This window comes from Neoarius graeffei, chromosome 14 (assembly GCF_027579695.1).
Source record: "Neoarius graeffei isolate fNeoGra1 chromosome 14, fNeoGra1.pri, whole genome shotgun sequence".
In the NCBI taxonomy this organism is placed as follows: domain Eukaryota; kingdom Metazoa; phylum Chordata; class Actinopteri; order Siluriformes; family Ariidae; genus Neoarius; species Neoarius graeffei.
The window spans coordinates 27874384-27900994 of record NC_083582.1 but is presented as its reverse complement, the minus strand read 5'-3'; the positions used below and the strand labels follow the sequence as shown (position 1 = coordinate 27900994).

The 26611-nt window shown below is 44.5% G+C and overlaps 1 protein-coding gene across 1 annotated transcript in view; it reads right to left on the bottom strand.

Moving 5' to 3' along the window:
- Positions 1–420: 420 nt before the first annotated feature.
- LOC132897577 (cytosolic phospholipase A2 gamma-like) overlaps positions 421–26611 on the bottom strand; it is a 47109-nt gene continuing 20918 nt past the window's right edge. Inside the window, exons 9-10 of the mRNA XM_060938829.1 lie at positions 825–990; positions 421–587 (exon numbers count right to left, since the gene is read on the bottom strand). Coding sequence (XP_060794812.1) covers positions 421–587; positions 825–990 — 333 coding nt within the window. The remainder of the gene's footprint in view (positions 588–824; positions 991–26611) is intronic.

The window sequence follows — 26611 nt, the reverse complement described above, 5'->3', positions numbered from 1 at the left end:
ACACTAAAATAGTTTTTTTCCATGAATATGTGATTAGTGATTATTGAAATAATGTGTCATATTTTTAAGCACTGTCTGATGCCAGCAAGATGATGACTAAGCATCAGCGAAATATAACTCAAAAATAAAGAATTTAAAGGTTTTTGAGACAGACTATTTCCATGAATATGTATTTATGAAATGAGGTAAAGCAGGTGAAGTTCAAAAATCTAGATCAGGTGCCTGGTCATTACACAAGAGCAAAACATGTTGTTGTACTGAGATTGTACTGAGTTGATCAATCAGTAACCCCACAGGCCAGAAAACAATCACTATCTCAGAATCAGATTTATAAAAATAAACATAATGTGGCATGAAGCACTGACATGAATTACTGCAATTTGCTCACCACCCAAGCTTGTAGTTGAAGGCAAACACTCTCTATTGTGTTTTACCCTTTTCCTCAGTGACAGACCGTATCACTCTCATGAGTTTTCCCTTGTTGTTTATCACATTCTCGCCTGCTTTCTCAATCAGCTTGATGATCATGTCACCACTGTAGGGCCCCTGAAAGGTTGTATATTCTGTCTCCCACTCCTTAATATGACCTAAAAAAAAGGTTGAAAAGGTAAAGAAGGTTGTCCAAGGAGAGCAGAATATTATGGGTATTTGTGTTTATCTTTGCATCTTGATTTTTAAAATATGATCAACTGGCAAACAGTCTGTCAATAGTCAGATTGTCAGTGTTATAGAAAATGCAGTGAAACACAATCCACTCCACTGACCACTGCCCTTGAAAGATATAAACTACAAAATCCTGTGTGAATTTAAATAGGGTCAGTTACCATCACAGTTGACTTTGTTGAAAAGGGGAATGTGGATCACAGTTGGAGCTCCGTTCTTCCCCTCAAAACAATAGAAGTCATCTGGCTCAGAAGACTTTGGTGGTGGTTTTACCTCAGGGAACGGAATCTTCAATTCCCTGCACATTTCAGAAGCTTTAACCACAGTCTGTGAATGAGGAGAACATTTGTTGTGTCATTTCATCCAGAAATAATGGAATACAGTTATTTTAGGTTTAAATGCATGGGTTACTGTCCTCAATTCAGATGACAGGCTTTCAGATCCAGAGACTGAGATTACTTTTTAAATGGGCTAAGATTACCCAACCTGATTTGTGAAAGTCCAAATAAGTATTAAAAATAAAATATTTTAAAACAAATAAATATTTTAAATGAATTTTGAGTCATGCAGAAGTCCAATGTTGACAGTCGTGGTTTTGTCAGTGTAAAACATTTTTATAGATTGCAGAATTCCAAATAACTAACTGCAAACTAAGTTTATCAAGCTCACAAAAAGAATATCACAAATAGCTGTGTAATATGTGTGATAAAGTACAGCTGCTTACAGATTTTCTCTCACTCATGTATCTCCTATCTCCTGCTGGTTATAATCGGATTTTGTCAGATTCTTTTTTTCACAGAAGTCATCTTTGGAAACTGGCATTTAAAAAATAAATAAAAATAAAATACTTGACAGGTGATTGGATGACTCATCTATCACCATCTATCATAGGCTAAATGCAACCAACTTCCTTTGCACTGTCTTGCTGAAATAAGCAGGGAAGTTGCTGAAAATGATGTGTGATCTGGATGGCAGCATGTGTGGCTCTAAAACCTGTATGTGCCTTTCAGCATTAATGGAGCCTTTACAGATGTGCAAGTTATGCCTGCCATGGGCACAAACACACCCCTATACCATCACAGATGCTGGCTTTTGAACTTTGTGCTGGTAACAATCCGGACAGTCATTTTCCTCTTTAGCCTGCAGGACACAACATCCATGATTTCCAAAAACAATTTGAAAGGTGGACTCAAAGGCTTTCACTTTGCATGGTAGATGCAGCAACAAACTGTATTTATGAACAACGGTTTTCCAAAGTGTTCCTGAGCCCATGTAGTAATGTCCATTATACAATCGTGATGTTTTTAATGCTGTGCCACATGAGGGACTCAAGGTAACAAGTGTTCAATGTTGTTTTTTTGGCTTTGCCCCTTATAGAAATTTTGCAGGTACTCTTATCCAGAAAGACATACAACAAACCCAGAACAGCCTGGGGTTAGGTGCCTTGCTCAAGGTCACTTCAGCCATTCCGGCTGGTCCAGGGAATTGAACCAGTGACTGTTGGGTCTAAAAGCTACTTTTCTCACCATTTAGCCATGGCTTCCCCCGTGGCCTTATGTGCAGAAATTTCACTGGATTCTCTGAACCTTTTGCTGTTATTATGGATTGTTGATAGTGAAATAATTAAATTCCTTACAATAGTATGCTCAGAAACATTGTTCTTAAACTGGTGGATTATTTATCCACACAGTTTTTCAAGTCCAGTCAAGTTTATTTGTATCGTGCTTTTAACAACAGACATTGCCACAAAGCAGCTTTACAGAAAATTAAAGATGTGAAACATGAGCTAATTTTTATTCCTAATTTATCCCCAATGAGCAAGCCTGTGGTGACAGTGGCAAGGAAAAACTCCCTCAGATTACATGAGAAAGAACCCTTGAGAGGAACCAGACTCAAAAGGGAATTCATCCTCATTTGGGTGATAACAGATAGCGTGATTATAAATAACTCGCTTCCACAACTGCCATCCACATCAGATCTGCTTTAATATCAACAGATCTTCGATTAAGGTACATGAATCATGGCACACCTTCAGCTTGTTCATTGTGCTGAGTGCAGGATGTATAGTCATTCTTCCTCCATCAGTAGTGATAGCTTTATTTGTGATAAGTGCAGATTAGTTAGTTCTCTGATGGAGAAGATTGCAGCTTTGGAGGGGCATATCCAGACTTTAGAGAAGGCTAGTGAGAACGAGAGCAGTATAGTTTCTGCAGGGGAAAGTCTGGATGCCCTAGATGGAGTTAGCAATCATCTAACTCCGGCATTAGAGCCCTCACCATGGGGCGAATGGGTGATGACTTGGCGGCATAAATATAGAGCCAAAGCTACCACTGAAGCTCGCCCACAGGTGCACCACTCCTCTCCACTTCACATGTCAAACAGGTTTGCTCTCCTCAGTGATGCACCCACTGAGAAACCTGAAAGAGCTCTGGTTATAGGAGACTCTATCATATGGCACATGAAATTAGCTTGGCCTTTAGGGGCACCAGCAGCTTTAGTCAGGTGTATACCGGGAGCCAGGGCGCCGGACATAGCAGGTAATCTTAGGGTCCTAGGCAAACAGGTTCTTAAAGATAGTTATCCATGTAGGAGCTAATGATATACGCCTTCATCAGTCTGAGGTTACTAAGAGTAACTTTGTAAAGGTGTTTAAATTAGCGAAGGCAATGTCCAATGTTGTTGTATGCTCTGGCCCCATCTCAATGCAGCATGGTGATGTAGCTTACAGCAGATTTTGGTTGCTGAACTGCTGGTTGTCCAGCTGGTGCTCCAAAAACAGTGTGGGCTTTATAGATAATTGGACTAATTTTGAGGGCACTGTTACAGTGGGACGGTATCCATCCCACTCGGGAAGGTGCTGCTCTCATTTCTTGCAAATTTCTTGCTCATAGTCTCAGAACAGGCCTAGTTAACTTCTGACAATCTAGAGCCAAGGCCAGGGAGCAGACAAACAGGCTAAACTGACTGTCGACTAGCTGCACAGAGTCGTCACTCAGGGTCCACTACATCGAGATTTGTGTTTGTTCCCTGAGCTAAACAGAAAAGTAGAAATACTCAATTTCTTCTTGTAACCTAATTAATATAAAATTGGATCATACTGACTGTACAGCCATTGCCAGCACCTTTAATCTAAAGGTAGGGTTATTAAATATTCGATCTCATACATCTAAAGTGCTAATTGTTAATGAACTTATTACTGATCAGGAGTTTAATGTACTGTGTTTAACAGAAATATGGATTAAGCCAAATGAATATATAGCGTTCAATGAAGCTCGACCTCCTGGATACAATTTTATACACCAGCCTCATCTAACTGGCAGAGGAGGAGGTGTCACGGTTATTTATAATGATTATCTAGGCATAACACCAAAACCTGGTTATAAATTTAATACATTTGAAGTTCTTCATACTAATATAATGTATGTAGCCTCAAAAAATAAGCCTACCCAGTCAATTCCGTGACATTATTTACAGGCCCCGGGGCCATTCACCCTAACCTGCATGTCTTTGGACTGTGGGGGAAACCGGAGCACCCGGAGGAAACCCATGCGGACATGGGGAGAACATGCAAACTCCACACAGAAAGGCCCTCGCTGGCCACGGGGCTCGAACCCGGACCTTCTTGCTGTGAGGTGACAGCGCTAACCACTACACCACCGTGCTGCCCCAAAATTGAAAATATGACAAAAATTTCAAACTACTAATTTAAGGCCAGGCAATTTCAGTAACCCTGTAGTTAGCAATATAACTATCAGATCAGCAATTAGAATGTTTTACTCCCCTTAGAGAAATCGAACTAATTTAATTAATCTATACATCAAAATCCGCAGCTTGTGTATTAGGTCCCTTACCTACACGACTCTTCAAATAGATAATACCAGAAGCAATTGAACCACTTCTAAAAATAATAAATTCTTCCCTTAGAACTGGCCATGTACCCAAATCCTTTAAACTAGCAATTGCCAAGCCTCTGATTAAAAAAACCTGACCTTGATCCCTGTCAGCTCTCTAATTATTGGCCAATATCAAACCTCCCCTTTATCTCCAAGATCCTAGAAAAAGCTGTGGCACAGCAGTTATGCTCTTATCTACATAGAAATAACATCCATGAAATGTATCGTCAGGATTTAGACCTCATCAGAACACAGAGACAGCACTGGTTAAAGTAGTAAATGATGTACTGTTGGCATCTGATAAGGACTGTCTCCCTGCTTGTATTGCTAAACCTTAGTGCAGCCTTTGACACCACTGATCATTCCATTCTCCTGGATAGACTAAAAATGTTGTGGAAGTTAAGGGAATGGACCTCTCCTGGCTCAGGCATTATTTAACTCATCACTATCAGTATGAGTATGTAAATGGTGATTTTTCGAGACATACTGAGATAAAGTTTGGTGTCTGTAAGATTGTATGTGTGTTCTCGTGCATAGCTGTACTGAACTTATGACCTGTTCACATCCTGGTAAACGTGCATAGCCGCGAGAACATACTCTTCTGCTCTTCTCTGTACCTTCTAGTTTCGCTGAAACCACATTCCTGGACCCTCCTGTTCTAGGGGGTGTACATTCTGCTCTTTCATGTATAATAAAAACGACTCCTTATCTGGCGAGTTCACCTTGTGCCCCCGGGCCCCTTACCTATCTTGTCACGAAAGCTTCTGATGTATATAAACCCTGCTCTTTTTGTGTATCACTGAGCAGTGCCTGAATAAACCAGATTGATTTCATTCGTGTGGTTTGTTTTCTCCCTGCTCCAGAGCGCTCTTACGTCAACGCATCTGAACTGAGACAGACACAGGTTCTAACAATTTGGTGACCCCGACGTGATACTCTCAATCAGGTAAGACATGTTTGATTGACTACCTGGTTGGCAGTAGTTTCGTAGTGTCCTACGGAGGACAGTTTTCCCTGGTTCGAGTCCAGGAAGAGCGCGCTATACAAATTTGTACTATATTTGTTGTCTGTTCCTCTTCAGATCCGTTTGTTGTCATTGTACGATGGGAAGCTCGTTCCCTAAGCCTGCGCCAGGGGAAACCCCGGCCGAATGGATGACTAGGTGCGGTTTTGCTTATTATGTTTCTCCCTGGCTCGATAATTTGGCAGGTTGGACTGAGGCCAACCCTCAAATTCCTTCCTATCCTCGTCAAGGTACATTCGATCCTGGTTATCTTGCATCAGCCTATCGCATGATTTATGAGGGATTAGGGGACCCCGGTTGGGATCGCCCGTATATGCGGGAGGGTTACGCTAAGTGGTATGACATGAAAAAGGTATGGGATAATTTTAAACAGGCCTATACTCCCCGTTCAGTCTTGAAGTCCATCCCGAAGCCTCGATCTGCGCCCGTTACTACAGAAACGGTGGAGGCGGCGTTGGGAAAATCTAAATCTCCTTCTGCTCCTCCAGCCTCGTTAGACAGTAAACCTCCGCCTTACAGTAAGACCGGAAAAGCTACTGGTAAATCGTCGTCATCTGTAAAAACGATTCCTAAAATTTATCCGTCCCTGGCTGCTGTGTCTGCGTGCCCCCCCCCCACGGTTGACAGAGGGCAGCGCCCTGGAGGGATAAAAGGTGCGCCTGCATCAGCCAAGACCGGCAAAGACGAAGAAAGCAGTGACGACACCGATGATGACACTGATGATGATGATTGGGATAATCCCGATGGTGTGGGTCCAGACGCCGGCTCGCGTCCTTATCCGCCACAAAACGCTGCTTGTGTATGGGTTGCAAAGCGCAGTGGTATTGATATAACTCCTCCGTCCCCGTCGGCTCTTAAGGACATCATCTCACTTCTTCCGTCACCCGACAAGCCTCTGCTCTTCGTTGATCAGTTAATTAATGTTTCTCGTAACTGTCAGCTAACGGGAGCCGACTACCGGTTTATTCTGCAGAATAAATTAGGAGGCGCATACGATGAGACGGCCCTGTTAGAAAACGTACAGGTCCTCCGCCCCGTCAACGATATTGCTGTTAATGTTAAGGAGGAATTGCCTCCGGTAGGGGAAAACGGTCGCCCTCGCCAGCGCACCGTGTCTACCTTCTTTTGGAAAGACACGCCGGACGCGCTGCAGCAGCTTCGCGAGCAGTTGACGCGATACCTGCTCGCCTTAAAACAAGCAAATAGAGACCTGTCACAGGTCACTAATTGCAAACAGGAGCGTTCTGAGCTGACGTCGGCTTTCTGGAAGCGCTTTGGGGAAGTTTGGCAACATTTGGGAGGTCTTGAACTTGATTTGGCAAACCCGAACCCAATGTTCTTGTCCACCTTTCTGTCTAATTGTCGCCCCGAAATACAGAGCGTATTAAAACATCACTGGAGTGACCGGAATAATCTGGTCCTCCGTCAGGCCGGGGAGCGGGTGCGCACGTTGGAGAGCGATGGTCTTTTAGACTGTAAAACGAATAAAGCATGTTTATCCGTCGTGCCGGGCGGACGAGCGGAGGGACGACAGGAGAGGGGTCGCCGAACGGGACCGCGCGGCGGGGGAGGGAGGAGAAATGGAAAGTGCCACTATTGTGGAAAAGAGGGGCACTGGATAAGAGAATGTCATGCGAAACAGCGAGATGAGCAGGAACGCGAGAAACCCGTCATGCGCGCCGGTTCAAGCCCCACAGGGCAGAGAGATCCTGCCCGCCCATAGGGCTGCCCTCAGAGCGATGAAACCCCGACCATTGCTATGTTAAATCTTTTATTCAGCTCCCCTCTTAACGAAGATCTTCCCACTATTGTTTTATGCCTGGCAGGGACTGAATATCCTTTTTTACTCGACACCGGGGCTACCATGTCCTCAGTGGGGAGGGAATATGCGGGTCCTTTATCTACACGGTCTGTAAGCTCTGTGGGAATAGAAGGGGTTCCTTTCCATTCCAGTTGCACGCCCCCCCTTTCTGTTACTTGTGCCCTTGATCCTTTACTGAAGTTTTCTCACTCCTTTGTTTGCATGCCTGATTGCCCTTTTAACCTGCTTGGACGGGACCTCATGAGCCTCCTAGGGCTCTCTATTTCTTTTAGTGGCTCACACATGGTTGTTGACATACCAGACGACACTTCGTCGGCTGCTCTTGCCCTCACCTCCCTTTCTCTTCCCCATAACCTTCTCAATGCTGCTTGTGCCGTTACCCACCTCACACCCTCTCTTTCTGACCTTCCAGCTTCTCTTTGGGCGGAACATAAGGACGAGGTGGGCTTTGTTAACTGTACCCCTTACGAGGCGGTCATTAAACACTCTTCGCCAGTATATGTAAAACAGTACCCCCTTTCCCCAGCTAAACTGTCTGGCATTGATGATGTTCTGTGTTCTCTCCTAGAGCAAGGTGTGGTTGTTCCCTGTGTCAGCCCTTATAACACCCCAGTGAACCCGGTGCAGAAGCCCAACGGCACGTGGCGTTTCACCCAGGACTTGCGTAAGATTAATGAGTTAATTATCCCAGTCGCCCCATTAGTTCCAGACGTTCCCTCTCTTATGGCCTCGATTCCGTGTGAACATGCGTTTTTCTCTGTGATTGACCTCTGTTCTGCCTTTTTCAGCGTCCCTGTGGGCTGTGAGACACAGCCCCTGTTTGCTTTTACGCATAGGGGTAAGCAGTACACCTGGACCAGGTTACCTCAAGGGTATGTTGATTCTCCTGCGGTCTTCACAGCCGTGGTTAGGGACGCCTTGGCCGATTTGTGCCTCCCCTCGGGCTCCTCCGTGCTCCAATACGCGGATGATCTTCTGGTAACGGCGGAGGACGAGGACCTTTGCGCTAAAGCCACACTCGCTCTCCTCTCTCTTCTGGCGCAAGAAGGTTTCAAGGTCTCACGAACTAAGCTTCAGTTCTGCCTCCCCACTGTTCGATATCTGGGTCACGATCTCTCCCAGGGCTCCCGCAGGCTCAGCCCCGAGCGTGTGCAGGTCATCCTAGACACTCAGGTGCCTGCCACCAAACACGCCCTCATGGCTTTTCTGGGACTTATCAATTACTGCCGCCAGTGGATTCCTGACTGTTCCACCTATGACAAGTGTCTGCGCTCTGCAATTCTGCACTCGGACCCTTTGACTCAGCCCCTGGTGTGGTCTGATGAGATGCTGACGGCCTTCAGGGCCTTGAAACAGGCTTTATGCTCGGCCCCTGCTCTCGGACTTCCGAATTACCGTTTGCCGTTTCATTTATATGTGTGCAACCAGCAGGGAACTGCGTCTGGGGTTTTGGCGCAGGAGCACGGGGGGGGTATGCGGCCTTGTGCGTTCCTCTCTAAAACTCTTGATTCTGTGGCACAGGGTCTCCCTGCTTGCCTCAGGGCGGTGGCTGCATGTGCTGTCATGGTCACGGACGCTGAACGGCTGGTTTTGTCTCACCCGCTCGTTCTCCACACCTCACATGATGTAGTGCACGTTTTAAAGAACCTCAGTACCCAGCATTTATCTGCGCAGCGTCGCTCTGGATACGAGTCTATTCTTTTGGCCACCGAAAACCTTACTGTTAAGCCCTCCTCCTCCTTTGATTCTCTCGCGCACGCGCTTCAGCGCCTCCTCAATTCACAGGATGATTTTCTTCCTTCTGAAACACACGACTGCATTTCTAGCATTCTTTTCGAGACAAGTATCCGCCCCGACTTACGCTCCACCCCGTTACTTTCAGGTGATTCGCTGTTTGTGGACGGCTCGTGCTCACGCCCCTCTGACGGCGTTTTCGTGTGTGGTTATTCTGTGTGCCGCCTTCCTGATGAAACTGTTGAAGCTTTTTCTCTTCCTTTCTCCTCGGCTCAGGCTGCCGAACTATACGCTCTAACCCGTGCATGTGTTATTGCTCAGGACACAGACGTCACTATCTACACTGACTCACGTTACGCTTTCGGCGTTGCTCACGACTTTGGTCGGATTTGGGCTTCGCGTGGGTTCACCACTGCAGACGGTAAGCCCATTTCTCATTCTTCGCTTGTTACTGATCTTATTACAGCGTGTCTTCTCCCGCGCTCTTTAGCCATTGTTAAGACTCGTGCTCATTGTATTGGGGACTCTTTTGAGATCAGGGGAAACTCTCTCGCCGATCGCATTGCCAAAGCCGCGGCTGCCTCCGGTGTTTTTCCGCCTTCGCTTACTCTCTCCCTGGTCTCATCCAGCCGTATGATTAGTGCCGTTCTTCCGGACATTGACTTGATCTCCCTCCAGGCCTCCGCTTCGGCCTCAGACAACCATTTCTGGGACTCATGCGGCGCGCAGCCGTCTGACGGCGTTCGGATCGATGCTCAGGGCCGCCTTTGTTTGCCTAGACATTGCACTCCATTTCTCGTCCGCGAGTTTCATGGTCCCACTCACCGCGGACGAAGGGGGGTAGTGGAGGATTTATCCAAAATATTTTGCATCGACAAAATACACACCGATGTACATCACATTCTAGACAGATGTTTAACGTGCGCCCAGAATAATCCATCTAAACCAGGCGCGGTACATCAGCACCTTCCCATACCTGACACGCCGTTCCAGGAATGGCAGATTGACTTTACTCACATGCCAAAACAGGGCCCCTTTAAGTATCTCTTGGTCATGGTCGACAAATTTTCACGATGGGTGGAGGCTTTCCCTTGCGGGAAAGAAGACGCTCGCACGGCGGTAAACAAATTGACGCAAGAAATCATTCCGCGTTATGGTCTCCCGGTAGGGATAGACTCTGACAAAGGTACGCCGTTCACCTCTAAGGTGACACAAGAACTGTGTAAAGACTTAAAGATCCATTGGCGTTTCCACATCCCGTACCATCCGCAGTCCTCCGGCATTGTGGAGCGCGCAAACAGAACAATCAAGGGTAAGCTGCGTAAAGCCATGCAAGAAGCTGGTACTAAAAATTGGGTACAAGTTTTGCCTTTAGTTCTCGCTGACATGCGAATGACCGCTCAAGTGGCCCTCGACAACCTGTCTCCGTACGAGCTCGTGATGGGCCGGCCTTTTCCTACACCCTGGCGCAGAGGTGTGCAGGCTATAGGAACGAGTGATCTTGATGTACATCTCAGTGAGTACGCCGTGGGTCTCATGCGGGTGTTGGATGAGTACTGGACGAGACTAAATTCCAAAAAGCCTCCCATTCCTGAGGCACCCACTCACCCCTTTGAGGTAGGGGATAAAGTGTTGGTAAAGAAATTTGCGAAATTAGGCGCTCCTTTGGAGGAACCGCCCTACAGTGAACCCACGGATGTGCTCGCTGTAACTCGAACGGCTGTACTAACTGACCTTTTTCCACAGTGGATCCACGCCAGCCGAATCAAGAAGGCTCCAATAGTAAATTGAATCTATGATGATGATGTCTAATAGGTTTTTGTGTTACAGAAGGTTGTTGTGACAACAGCTGACGGCCTTTTCAGGGATCCTCTCCCCAGCATCTGGAATAATCCGGTTTCGGCTGATCTACAAAGAGGGGATGGTCGGTGAGTCCTGCAGACTTCTGGGCTAAAGAATCTGAAAGACACGTGAGCCTGGGCTACCTTCAACTATCTACATCCTGTGGACACAGAAAGAACAAAGTCAGTGACCAGTATGACTTTCCTTCTGGTATTGGTCTTAGTGCTTGGAGCAGGGAATCCCGCTCAAGCCAGCCACGAGGACAACGTTTTTTGGCAATTTGCCAACTGGACTGCTAAACAACATACTAATGAATCATGTTATGTCTGTCATTTAATGCCTGTGAGCTCAGCATCTGTGTCTCTCGCTCCTAGGTCGCAGAACGGCTCGTTTGGCGCCTTACAACAGTTAGCTCGCTCATGTTTAACTTTGGTGTGTCTGGGAGGGTATACAGTTAATCAAACACACACTCATTCCGAATTCTCTAACCACTCGCAGGTAAAAGGCTTGCACAATTGTCACAAGAACACGTCGAATAACCTAACTGATTGCTTAAAATCTATACGAACGATGCGGAAGTTTTGGATTCCAGAAATGTTTCGACCTCAAGGGTTGCGCACTCTGGTTACACCCCTATGTCTGCCAATACATTAGAGTCTAAACTGTAGTTATACTCTGTAAACAAAGTATAAAAGAGGGGATTGTAAGATTGTATGTGTGTTCTCGTGCATAGCTGTACTGAACTTATGACCTGTTCACATCCTGGTAAACGTGCATAGCCGCGAGAACATACTCTTCTGCTCTTCTCTGTACCTTCTAGTTTCGCTGAAACCACATTCCTGGACCCTCCTGTTCTAGGGGGTGTACATTCTGCTCTTTCATGTATAATAAAAACGACTCCTTATCTGGCGAGTTCACCTTGTGCCCCCGGGCCCCTTACCTATCTTGTCACGAAAGCTTCTGATGTATATAAACCCTGCTCTTTTTGTGTATCACTGAGCAGTGCCTGAATAAACCAGATTGATTTCATTCGTGTGGTTTGTTTTCTCCCTGCTCCAGAGCGCTCTTACGTCAACGCATCTGAACTGAGACAGACACAGGTTCTAACAGTGTCCCACAAGGTTCTGTCTTAGGCCCACTGCTTTTTTCTTTATACATGTTACCTTTGGGTGATATTATTCATAAGCATGGTATTAGTTTGCACTGTTATGCTGATGACACACAGTTGTATGTTTCTGTAAAACCAGATGAGAGACACCAGCCTAATAGAATTGAGGAATGTGTAAAGGACATTAGACACTGGATGCTTATTAACTTCCATCTGCTTAAAGGGGAAGAAAAGGCAATATATACAGTTGCTGATGTGACAAAGTAACGTATTCTTAAGTATTCTATCAAATTTATGTACTAGAAAACAACGAAATATCTTGGTAATTGTAAATATAATACTTTATACGCTAAACCGCACAAGAGTCGCCATTTTTAAAAGACCGTGACGTCAGCGCTACCCACTGCACTAGGAGAGAGAGGGCGCACGGCCAGAGAGAGAGAGAAAGAGAGGGGGCACAGAGAGAGAGAGAGAGAGAGAGAGAGCGCGGCCAGAGAGAGAAAGAAAGAGAGGGGGCACAGAGAGAGAGAGAGAGAGAGAGAGAGAGAGAGAGAGAGAGGGCGTGCGGCCAGAGAGAGAGAGAGAGAAAGAGAGGGGGCGCAGAGAGAGAGAGAGAGAAAGAGAGGGGGCACAGAGAGAGAGAGAGAGAGAGAGAGGGCGTGCGGCCAGAGAGAGAGAGAGAGAGGGGGCGCAGAGAGAGAGCGCGCGGACTGAGAGAGAGAAAGAGAGGGGGCGCGCGGCCAGAGAGAGAGGCGCGTGGACAGAGAGAGAGAGAAAGAGAGGGGGCGCGCGGCCAGAGAGAGAGAGGGCGCGTGGACTGAGAGCGAGAAAGAGAGGGGGCGCGCGGCCAGAGAGAGAGAGAGACTTGACTTGACTTTCAAACTTCATTTAATACAAATTGCTTATACATGCATACCATGTCCTTAAAACAAAGTCTTTACCAGTATTTAAAAGTCATTAAAAAATAAAAGAGTAAAAATGCAGCCTAAAATAAATAAATAAATAACTAAATAAATGCACAACTCTGATAAAATTAACACAGTTAATCAGGCTGCAAGTCCTCTAACAGGCTGTTAAAATTGAGTGTATCATCCTCCAGATAACACACAGCATCTTTATAACACCATATCCTTTCAAAAGCCCCAAGATCATTCATTTCACTGTAAAAACGAAAATCAATAAAAATTCTTGATTTCACCAACATCATAAAAACCATTAAAACATTATACCCTGAGTCGAACTCTATTTTATTTCGCCTACTCACATAAATGGCCATTTTGGATTGTCCAATTAAAAAGTTTAATAATTGACATTTAAACCTGCGCTTCTGGCAATATTTAAACCCTAAAATAAAAGTTTCCATTAAAAAGTTTTCATTAAAACCACCAAATAACCTTTCTAAAAGGGTAAAAAGAGGTTTCAGTCTCACACATTGCATGAAAGCATGAAAAATGGTTTCCTTCATTGTGCAAAAGGGACACTGTTCACTTACACTAGGATTTAAAACTGAAATAAAAGCATTAACCGCCACTGCCCCATGTAAAATCCTCCATTGTAAGTCCCCGCATTTCTTAGGTAATGGTGACTTGTGAAAGACCCTCCATTGTGGTTTAACCTCCTCAGTGATTTGTAAAACAGCACGCCACGGAGTGTCAATTCTTTTATCTAGGTGTTTTTTGTTCATAGCCAGAACACATAGTTTATACAATACCTTACCAGAGGCAAGGTTACAACCAAGAAAAAATATGGGCTCGGATTTAAGTAAAACACCTGAGGAGTCATCCCAATTTGCAGTTACAGTAAAATTAGGAAATACATCAGATTCATTTGGAGACAACAAGCCCACAGAAAAATCGATCAACAACTTATTTTCGTCTTCTGTAAAGAACCCCTTCCACTTTCCAAGAAGATGCTTTATCGTTCGTAATGACCTTACTCCTAATTGGTCAGCCACTGGATTCGCATTATGAAGCAAAGGACCTGCTAAATTGATCAAGTCATTCAGGGTGAGAACTTTAGCCTCACAGAGAACTCCATTGAGGGCAGGAAAAGACTGATCATGTGAGAGGTCTAATATGGAGCCATTGATCAAAGGTTCTTGCAGTAACCAAAAAAGAGATGAAGAGCTCATAGTCCTCCCAATCTTGAAAAGACTCCATACTTTAAAAAGGTTCCGATAAAAAATAGGAAATTTCTTTAAGTTCAAACGTTTAGGGTCCATCCAGAAAAGCGTCTTATCGAGCCCCAGCCCCTCAAAAGTGCGCAGAATGACACAAGTCACAGCTTCCCAGCTGCTCTTCGCAGTCCCACTAAGCAGTCTCTGTATGAACTGTAGACGAAAAGCAGCCGTCCTGCTCTGTAAATGAACCAACCCGTGTCCCCCTTCTTCTCTGGGTAAAAACAAAACACTTTGTGGCACCCAGTGTAGGTTGTCCCAGAAAAAATTAACCAGAACAGATTGAATTTTTGACAGCACAATGACAGGAGGGTCTATACAGGCCAGCCGGTGCCAGAGGGATGAAGCAACCAGGTTGTTTATTATAAGCGCTCTGCCTCTATAAGACAATTTATTAATTAAAAAGTCCCATCTACCAAGACGGCCTTTCACTTTCTCTAAAACACCTTCAAAGTTTTTCAACATAAAATCATTATTCCCGATAAACACCCCCAGGTATTTAAACCCTTCTCTGCACCAATGTAGGTCCTCAGGTAAACTGGGTGGACCATTCTTCCAGTCCCCCATCAACAAAGCCACACTCTTTCCCCAATTTACTTTAGTAGAGGATAGCAATTTAAAATCATTAAGTAATCCCAACATGGCATTCACATCCCTCTGGCTCTTAACAAGAATAGCCACATCGTCAGCATAAGCTGATAATTTAAACTTAAAAGTGCAATTTGGAAGCATTACACCTTCAATCTCATTTCTCAGTTTAATCAAAAGTGGCTCTATCGCCAAGGAATATAACATCCCAGACAAGGGACAGCCTTGTCTAATACCTCTAAACACTTTAAAAGGGGCACACAAGTCACCATTAACTTTTAGTATGCTTTCAATGTCACGATATAAGACTTTTATATAATTAATAAAATCAGAAGTAAAACCAAAAGCGGCCAAGACATTCCATAAGTAGTTATGCTCAATTCTATCAAATGCTTTCTGATTGTCTATTGAAATAAGTCCAAAATCTAAATTTAGACGCCTTCCAACATCCACAATATCCCTAATGAACCAAATGTTGTCAAAAATCAACCTTCCAGGCACGCAGTAAGTCTGGTCAGGATGGATGACCTCTCCTACCACTTTTCTAAGCCTATTGGCCAGAACCTTTGAGAGCACTTTATATTCCACACATAGGACAGAGACAGGCCTCCATGACCTTATGTCATTTAGATCCCCTTTTTTTGGTAACAGCGTCACCACAGCTCTTCGGCAACTTTGTGGCAGCCACCCATTGGTTAAACTGTCACTAAGTACCTCCAGCAAGTCTGTGCCTACTTCAGGCCAGAAAGCTTTGTAGAATACAACCGGTAGACCATCAATCCCCGGAGCCTTTCCACTCTCCATACTTTGGAGGGCTGTAGACACTTCCTCCAGGGTTATCACCCCACCGAGGATTGCATTTGCCGAGCTGGATATCTGGGGTAAATTGTTCAAAAAGACATTCTCTGGAGCCTGCTCATAGGAGATCTCACTCTTGTAAAGATTTTCAAAAAAAGCCCGTGCTCTTTTACGAATGTCAGTGTGATCATACAGAATAGTGCCATCTTCTGACGACAAAGATTGCATTAGCTTTTTTTGACCATTCTTCTTTTCCAAATTAAAAAAGAATTTGGTAGGCGCATCCATGAGTTCAATAGACTGAAAACGTGACCTGACCAGAGCTCCTTGAGCCTTAACCCCTAATAACTCGGCCAGTAAGTTCTTTTTGATTTTCAATTTTTCCGTTACATTGCCAGTTGTGTCCCCTTGAAGATTCAAAATCTCAATCTCTAAGGCAGGCAGTCATACGATTGGAGATGTCCCTCGTGACATTGAAGCTATACTGTTGGGACAACATTTTTATCTGGACCTTAGCAAAATCCCACCACTGCTGTATTGACCTAAAAACAGGCTTTGTACTCTTACACTGATCCCAAAAAAAATTAAAAACATCCCTAAAATGCTTGTCTTGCAATAAACTGGAATTAAAATGCCAGTAAGCACTCTTTGGTTTAAAAGTACTAATAAAAATGTTGCAAGTTACCATACAGTGATCAGAAAACCCAACTGGTACCATGTTACAACTCCTGAAGAAATTAGACTGGTGTTTGAACCCATAAAATCTATCTAGCCTTGCCAAGGACAGCATGTTATTATATGCGTGGACCCATGTATACTGCCTCTGCTTTAAATGGAAACTTCTCCAAACATCTACAAGATTGTGAACCTTTACAATTTCAACTAACTTTTTACGAGATGGCATGTGAGGCTCTATATGATTGCGATCTATGCCATTCTCTGTGCAATTAAAATCTCCCCCAACAAGCAAGATGTCTTCACAATCTCAAATTTTTAGAACGTCATCCAGTGTTTGTAGAAAAAGTATGCGCTCTAAAGCATCGGTAGGTGCATAAACACAAACAAACACAGGTTTTACCATCATATTTAGCTCTTACTTTTAAAAGCCTACCTTTAATAATTTCATTAATTTCATAGGAGCATGGAATAAAATTGTGGCTAAAAAGAATACCAACACCCCCACTATTTGAGGTGTTGTGACTCAAAACTGATACACCCGCAAATTCACTCGCCCAGTCATCACTATTCCTTACATCTGTGTAAGTTTCTTGAACGAATGCAACATCAATTTTCTTTTGTTTAAAAGTTTCAAACACAATAGCTCTCTTATTTCGATCCCTTGCTCCATTTAAATTCAATGAAGCAATTTGAAATTCACACATAAGGAAATATAAAATATAGAACTTAAGATACATAATGATCATAAAGAAAAATTACAATTGATTTTTAACATCACTATCATTTAACTTGCCCAATATCTTTTTTAAACGGAAGCCCTCTTGATCGGTAAATCCCCCTTCTGACAAACAGTTTGGTCTTTGCGATAAACTGATCAACATCTGCAAAGTGATCATCAATCCTTACATTCCTTGCATGCTTGGTTTTGGTTAAAAACGCTTTGATATCTTCAACACTGTAATTCTGTTGAGAAAAGCCGCTTGTGCGTAGACTGCAGGTAACACTACAGTCAGACGCATAATCGCTCTCACTATCAGGCACATCAACTGTTAGACTCTTCTTCTTTGCTTTACCTCTAGAACCCTGATGACCCCTTTTCTTGGTCGGCATTTTAAAAACATTTTCAGTTTCTAAAGGAGGGTTATGTTCGTTAATAGCTTCATTAAAGATTTGTTCTACTAGATCTGTGTAACTACCCTGCGAAGCAGCGGGCATTTCAGATTCCAAAACGAGATCCATTGAGTCACCATCTTCTGGTGTCTCAGCCGGAGGGGCTACCTCTCCTTCACCATTCCCATCACCCGCACCTTCACCCTCCTCGCCCGTAGGTGCCTCATCATTCTCAGTGTTGGGTGTTTCCTGAGATCTTTCATCACTGGGGATACCCTCTTTTAAATTCACATTATTCAGCTTCACCTTATCTGGACAATTCCGCGCCAGGTGCCCCAGCTGTCCGCATCCAAAACACTTCGTGTTTGTGGTCACATAAATCGTGTAATTAAAATCATCCACCTTAATATTCAGAGAGACTTCAAGTTCTCCCTTGTCTTTCAAAATTATATAAGCAAACCTTCTAAACGAGACAACATGCTTTAAAAGCGGAGATTTGGTTGCCATCGGTATCATTTTTGGGGGAGATACTACCTTTCCATACCGAGATAAGACCTCTGTAAGCACATTGTTGCTAATAAAGGGGGGCACATTAGAAAGCATTACTTTTCTTGAGGGGCTAGATAAAGGTAAAACGGGGAGAAAGACCTCTTCAACCACTACCCCTGTCTCCACCATTTCGTTTACTAAATCAACAGAAGCAAGGAATAAAACCACTGCCCTGTTCATGCGAGACGCCGACAAAACATTGTCATGTCCAATTAAAGCTCCCACAGCCAAACTGATCTCCTCTACTGAAAGAGGTGAATCTATTTTAATCCCATGTTTCCTCGTTAAAAAGCCAAAACGCTGCTCAGGTGCACTTCGCGCCGCCATACTTCCAACAGGAAGCAGACGCCTGGCGCGTGCACTTTTAACAAAATTCAAACAACAATAAACTAACAACCGTATACAAAAAAAAAAAAAAAGAAATAGAAAGATAGAAAAAAAGATAGAAAAAGAACAAAAGTTTATGGCACGGCGGCCAAACTTTCAGCACGCACTCACTCACACACGCTCCACTCCACCCACTCGCACCGCACATGCGCAGAGAGAGAGCGCGCGGACTGAGAAAGAGAGAGAGAAAGAGAGGGGGCGCGCAGCCAGAGAGAGAGAGAGGGTGCGCGGACTGAGAGAGAGAGAGTAATGCCGCTTTTCCACTACAAACGCGGCTGAGCCGTGCCGTGCCGAGTCGAGCTGAGCGGGGCTGTTGGAGTTGCATTTCGACTACAACCGCGCTGAACCGTGCTGGCTGGAAGTGGGTGGACACATTGGGTGGAGTTAGCGAAAGTGGGTGGACGTCATGTGATGCCGTTAAGCAGCGCAAACAGTGACATCAGTGACAGTGGCGGAACAAGTCAGAGCCGGGCCGGGGGCGGGGCAAATGACCGGGCCCTTTATTAAAGCTTATCATAGCATCATTTTAGGCTACAAAATGTCCGCAACTGCGGTGTTTACCAATTTCAACACTACCGGGTGCAACTATGTTATTTAGTACATCAAGTCCTTCAAACGAACATGTAACTCAGAAACAAAAAACATTAGGATACTGTACATGGCTCATAATAAAACATCAGTAGCCTATACTGCGCACATTATTTGAAGGGCATACGAATGAGCGCTCAGAGGTTGCAACGCTGACAGGAAGAGTCAGAAATAAAAGGAGGGCGGTGCAAACCTCACTGAATGCACTGTGTTTACCAATTTCAACACTACGGGGTGCAACTATGTTATTTTGTACATTAAGTCCTTCAAACGAACATGTAACTCAGAAACAAAAAAACATTCGGCGACATACTGTACATGGCTCATAATAAAACATCAATAGCCTACTGCGCGCATTATTTGAAGGGCATACAACGAGCCTTGCGCTCCGCGAACTCGTCCACGATGCTCTGTATGTCACTGATTCAGTGATCTTTTAAGCGGTAGTCTCACGACCCGAATAGTAAACAATAAACATGGAGGACATGGAGTCGTTAGTGTTGCTGGTCTCGGTGCTGTGGCTTGTTGTCACCGACAACGCGGACAGATACTGGCAAGAGCGTATAGATGAGGCGAGGCGCATAAGGCTTCAGAAATTCTCGTAATTCGTAATTCTTCTTCTTCCGGGTTTGCGGTGTTTACAGATCCCAGCGCGCTCGCGGGGCGTGTGTGGGCATGTGAGGACACTCCTCCTCACCAATCAGTGCACAGGGGAGTGTCTGCTCACGCCCCCAACCTCAGTCGGCACGGTTTGGCTCGCTTCAGCCCTACTCCAAAACGGTGCGAGTTTTAGGGGCTAAGCAGGGCTGAAACGAGCTGAGTCGTGCTGGTTTTTGGTAGTCGAAACGCGAGCCGTGTCGGGCTGAAGTGAGCTGAAGCGAGCTGAAGTGAGCTGAAAAAGGGTAGTGGAAAAGGGCCAAAAGAGAGGGGGCGCGCGGCCAGAGAGATTTGATTTTTAAATCCACTTTATTTACAGACCCTTGTTTATACCATTGAAAAGTACTTCAAATAAATGAAAACACTTTATAAAAAAAAAAGCATACAACCAAGTTCTAGGCTAGAAAACAAGAAAAGGTCACATCCTCATCCCTCACTGCACAAAGTACTTCCCCACAACACCACCTGTTAACAAACGTATCAATATCTTTCATAAGCTCATAAAAATGGAAATCAATAAGAATCCTGGATTTCACCAGACTTGAAAACACACGTACTGCACTGCAATCTAAGTCTCCAGACACCCTGTTCCTCCTGCTGATGTAAATGGCCATTTTTGCCTGACCCAAAATAAAGTTTAAGAGCTGACACTTGGATCTGTGCTTCTGTGTGTACCTGAAACCCAAAATAAAAGTCTGCACAGAAAAAACTTCACCAAAGGCCAAAAGAGCAATTCCAGCGTTATGGACGTGACACTTGAACTCAAAATGGCAACAAATGACCCAGTGCATGTTTTATTGTCTCCCAGTATTTAAACAGGTGTTGCATATTTTAAGGCCGTACCATACTGGAGAAGTGATAGAACAAGAACAATTCCCATAGTACATCTAGGGCATGCCAGAAAATGCCAATAAAAGATGCGTTATGGATGTGACAGAAAAAGGATCACTTTTCTTGGGTGACTGTACATTTTTATCAAACTCTGTGAAATTGTGAACCTAATGTCGAAATGGAGATATCCATTTGATAGAGGGGTCCAAGGTGAATATTAAAAAAATCTTTGTTTAAAATATTTTGTATTTCATGCAGAGTTTCGGAAGGAAAAGTCAGCGTTATGGATGTGACGAAATTCCGTTACGGATGTGACGCGTCTGAAATAGACATGGCGTATGTTTAGAAAATCAGCAATTTAACCACCATAACCCTTTGAAAAACTCTCTAAATATCAGCTAAAACTATCAAAGTTCTTAAATAATATTTAGGATGACTATTGTTTTGCTGTTTTGTGGATTTTTGCATACATTTCTGTGGCTTGTGGCAATAATATAGAATTGTACATGATCAAAGTTGATTTTAGCTTGGGTTTTACATTATAAGAAAGAAAGACTGACAGTGACATATTAGGTTGGTTACAAATTGGTTCAACTTATTCACATCTGTAAAATACAGGCCTAAGTGATATCTCTGGGAGTGGTTTTGATGTATTACATGTTGCTTTATTTTTGCATGGTGAGGTTGACATTTACATGGAATTGCCCAAAAACAAATTTGTCAAAGTGCCAAACAAAGGCAAAAGTCTTGAACAGTGCATAAAACAATGAAAAACAGTTTCTCTCTGAAAACAAAAAGGGCAGTCTTGACTCACTGCAGGGTTGATAATGCAAACAAATGCATTAATTGCCAAGATGCCATGGAGGAGTCTCCATTGTAAATCGCCAATCTGTTTTTTCAGGGGTGGCTTGTACAGCGTCCTCCATTCAGGTTTCACATCGTTTTGTAACTTAAAAACATCTCGCCAAGGGGTGTCGACTCTCATATTAAGCTTCTGTTTGTTTAAAACAATCACACACAACTTATAGAAACCTTTCCCGCTCAAGGTGGCCAGAGAAAACCCAACATTCTCTCTGCCCTCCAATAGAACCCCTGTACAATCCCCAAGTTCAGGAAAGATGTTCAGCAAGGGGAAAGGGTCGTCCTTGATGGGGAAGTCGACCCCCCCACTGAACCTTGTCAGCATTATGAGTTCATCCGCCGAGAAGCACTTTTTCCATCTGCCCAGCAATTTGTCAGCAATCCGTGCGGACCTAAAGCCCAGACGCGCTACCAACTCAGAGGAAGATGAGAAGTTGGCACCTGTACAGTTCACCAAATGTTTGACCTGTAAAACACCAGTCTTGGACAAAAGTCTTGACAGTGTAGGGTTGCCGTCCGTAGAGACATCCAACCAAGAGCCATGGATTAAGGGTTCCTCAAGCAGCCAATGCAGCGATGTATTCGGTCCAGGCCTTTGTGTATGGAACAGGCCCAGAATCTGGAAAACGCCCTTGTAAAACGACGGAAATCCAGAAATGTCCAGCCTTTTAACGTCCATTAGGAAGAGAGCCTTATCCATCCTCAACCCCTCCACGGTCTGAAATAGAAGGCCCACAAGCGGTCTCCACACTAAGTCTTTGGGACCCATCAGGTATCTCTGTAAGAACATTAGACGGAAAGCTGCCACTCTGCTTGGTAAATGCATCAGACCTTGTCCCCCTTCGTCCTTTGGCAGATACAAGACGCTTTGAGGCAGCCAGTGCAAATTGTCCCAAAAGAAACTCACTAGAAGCGCTTGAATGTTGGCCAGGAAACTTTTGGGGGGTCGGCACATATTAATTTGTGCCACAATGAAGCAGCGACCAGATTGTTCGTGATGAGGATGCGCCCCCTGTAGGACATATGGGGTAAAATCCACCTCCATCTGTTCAGACGGCCTTTGATCTTCTCCAAGAATCCTTCCCAGTTTTTCCGAGAGGTGTTTTGGTCACCCAGGTAAACCCCTAGGTACTTAAGGCCCTCCTTCTTCCACATCAGCCCAGTAGGAAGTTGTACGTCATGTCCAGATCAACCCCCAACACAAAAAGCATCGCTCTTGTTCCAATTCACCTTAGCAGATGATATAGAACCAAACAAATCAGTTGTTTTAAGTAGCACCTCAATATCTTTTTGTCCATTGACCAATGTGATAACATCGTCGGCGTAGGTTGACAATTTAAAAACACTTTTACAAGAAGGAACATACAGACCAGAGAGCTCAGCCCTCAACTGCACTAACAGAGGCTCGATAGCTAATGAATAAAGCATACCAGAGAGAGAACAACCCTGCCGAACACCCCTGTTAACACTGAATGGAGCACACAAAAAGCCGTTGATTTTGAGTACGCTTTCAACATTGCAATACAGCATTTTGATCAACCTTAGAAAGGCATCACCAAAACCAAAATGCTTCAGTGTTTTCCACAAATATGTGTGTTCCACACGGTCGAAAGCCTTTTCTTGATCCAGTGAAACCAAACCAGATTTCAGACCAACGAATTTGGAAACGTCGAGGACACCTTTGATTAGGTGGATGTTGTCAAATATGAAACGCTCAGGTATGCAATAAGTCTGGTCTTGATGTATGACCTCCGACATTACCTTTCCCAACCGAATAGCTAGGGTCTTTGAAAGAATTTTATAATCAGTTGTGAGTAAGGCTACAGGGCGCCAGTTTTTGAGATGGTTCAAGTCACCTTTTTTAGGCAGCAGGGTAAGCACCGCCCTCCTACATGACAAAGGTAGTTGCCCTGTTTCCAGACATTCGTTTAGGACACTTAGAAAATCTTTCCCCAGGATAGGCCAAAAGGCTCGAAAGAACTCAACTGATAGCCCATCAATGCCCGGTGCTTTCCCACACTGCATAGTGTGGAGGGCATCCTCTAGCTCATGCAGAGACAGAGGCCCGTCAAGCACCTTGGCAGAGTCATCATTGATGGTGGGCAGATTTCGGAAAAAGATGTCTTCCACATGTGGATGCTCAACATATTCACATTGGTATAGTTCTGAGAAGAAAAATACAGCTTCTCTGCAAATGTCAGAGGAATCTGATACCAGCGTCCCCGATGCGGAATAGACACCATGAATGAATCTTTTCTGACTATTCCTCTTTTCCAAACCAAAGAAAAACTTGGATGGGGCATCCATTTCAGCAACGTTCTGAAAACGTGACCTAATTATTTGATCAGCCTTAACTCTTAAAAGGTCTGATAAAAACACCTTTTTGGATTTGAAAGACTCATAATAAAATTGATTACCAGCTGAGGATGTGGGGTGTTGCATATCCATAATTTCGAGTTCTATGGCTTTTAGGGACTCAGTAATCACTTTGGAAACGCATCAGCTGTAGTCTTGACAAAACATTTAAATTTTTGCTTTCGCCACATCCCACCACTGTGCAAGCGATGTGCAGCCGTTAATACACTCCAAAAAACTACAAAACTGTCCTGAAAATTAGAGTCCTCTAAAAGTGATGCATTAAAATGCCAATAGGCACTCCTGGGTTTAACATTGGTCATGGAAACATTGCAAACGACCGTGCTGTGGTCAGAAAAACCAACAGGGCATATTCAGCATTTTCTAATGCTATTCAAATGGTGTTTAAAAATATAAAATCTGTCAAGTCGCGCCATGGACAACACGTTACCCCTAGAATGCACCCATGTGTATTGTCTATCAGTTTTGTGGAAGCACCTCCAAACATCACACAGCCCATGTGTTTGTAGTAGTTCAACAAGGTGGCTGCGCGACAAGGCATGGGGTTCAGCGTGGTTCCTGTCCATGCTATCTGTCGTGCAATTAAAATCACCACCTAGAAACAAAAAATCACCCGGACTGCAATCTCTAATCAGAGCGCTTAGTCTCTTAAAAAAAGCCAACCTATCGTCACCAGTAGTCGGGGCATAAGCGCAAATAAAAACAAAAACCTCATTCTCAAAAATGGCCCGTATTTTTAAAAGCCTCCCCTTTATAACTTCATCGATGCAGTGGGACTGAGGAGTAAAGTCACGTGAAAACAGCAGGGCAACACCAGCACTACTGGATGTATGATGGCTAAGGACAGATAAACCATTCCACTCTTTGCACCAGTCCGTGGCGTTTAACGCATCACTGTGCATCTCTTGCAGGAACATGACATCAATCGCCTTCTGCCTAATCAGTTCATAGATCAATGCCCTCTTCTCACAATCCCTGGCCCCATTGATATTTAGGGAGGCAATCCGAACACTATTCATGATTGTCAAGGATGTGAGGGGGGGGAGAGACAAGACAGAAACGAAAGGGAAAGCTAAACCATTTGTGCATCATCACGTTTTAAATATTTCTTAACTTTCGTAACGATCTTTCTCAGGCGGTGAATTTTGGGGTCACTAAACGCGCCTTCGTTTCTATGATGGCACACGTCCTGCAAAAACTGTTTCCTGTCTACAAAATACTCCTCAACTTTTACATTCCTTTTCCCTTTTGTGTCTGCCAAAAACTTACTGATATAATCAGCGGTATACATAAACTCAGCGCTTGATGTGGGGGATGAAGAGAAACTGCTGGAGTCGGAAGAGTATCCATCACTCTCCGAGTCCGCAGAGGCCACTTTAACGTGCCTTTTGGCAATACAACTTGCATCATCAGTTACATTTTTCCTTTTTGACTTCGGTGCTTTGAACTCTATTGGGCTGGCAACAGGGACAGTAAGGGTAGGCAGTAGATCGGTGCTGGTAGCGGACCCACTCGCAACAATATCGGTAATAGAAACCGCAGTCCTACCTGAGGATGTCTGTATAGCAGGATTTCCAGTCGACTCGACCTCCACTGGCGTTTGAACAGAAATATCCATATCAGTGTGAGCATTCCGCGTATCCACAATATCGATAAGCAAGGCCTCGGGTTCTACGGCCTCCGTTGTCCTCGCTGGACCAGCAAAAGGTTGCGCAGGATTTGCCGCAGCAACAGGTGCATCCTGGGGTGTTGCGAGGATAGGTTCTTGCGATGCGATCGGAAAGGGTTCCGAGCATATGCGCTTTACATCAGTATCGACAATATCGGCAGGGGCAGTGATAGTACCAGCCGGTTGGGAACCAGCTGGGGGCACCTCGACCAGAGGCAGCACATCCGCTGATTCGCCACCAGCTGAACTAGCGGTCACATCTCTCTCATGCTGCCCCTCATCATTTTTAGGCCCATTAGGGCATGTACGAACTAAATGCCCCATTTCCCCACATATAAAACATTTCATAATTGTATCAGACGTAACAAACACAACGTAGTCGAAGTCATCAATTTTGAAACGAAGGGTTATATTAAGTTCATCACTGCCATTAAGTATCATGTAAGCCTGACGGCAAAAAGAGACAACATGTTTAAGAAGAGGTGATTTACAACCAAGCGACATTTTAAAAATCTTTGAGACCAGCTTGCCATGGCGAGAAAGCTCACGTTCGAGCATGCTATCAGAGAGAAAAGGGGGAACATTAGAAATGACGATTTTCTTCGAAGGCAAACTTAAAGGCAAAACCGTGTGGAGTACGCCATTGAGCACCACTCCCCTTTCGACCATTACATTCGCAAAGTCAATGCGTTTAAAGAAAATTACAATGGCTCTATTCATCCTCGAGGCCGACGCAATATTCTCATGACCAACGATATCACCCACTGCTAGACTGCACTCCTCAACACTGACATCCACAACCACCTTAACGCCATGACGGCGTGATAAGGTTGTAAGATCCATGGACCCTCCAGAGGAGGCCATGGCTCCGACCAGCGAAAGCTGGATACGGGCTCAGGGGACAGACCCGTCCAAGAGAAAATGTGCCTTATGCAACAGTGAAAATGTACATAAAAAAATACCGAACAAAAAGAAAAAGATCAGCAAGAAAGAAAGTTAGAAAGCCACAGAAGGGCACGACGCTCACACGCTCACAGCACTCACCAACACGCCCACTCACTCACGCATGCGCAGAGAGAGAGAGAGAGCGAGCGCGCGGACCGAGAGAGAGAGAGAGAAAGAGAGGGGGCACGCGGCCAGAGAGAGAGAGAGAGGGCGCGCGGACTGAGAAAGAGAGAAAGAGAGAGAGAGAGAACACTTTTGGAAAGGACCGGGAAAAAAAAATCATGCACTTGCTGCCCTTTTTCTGACTTTGAG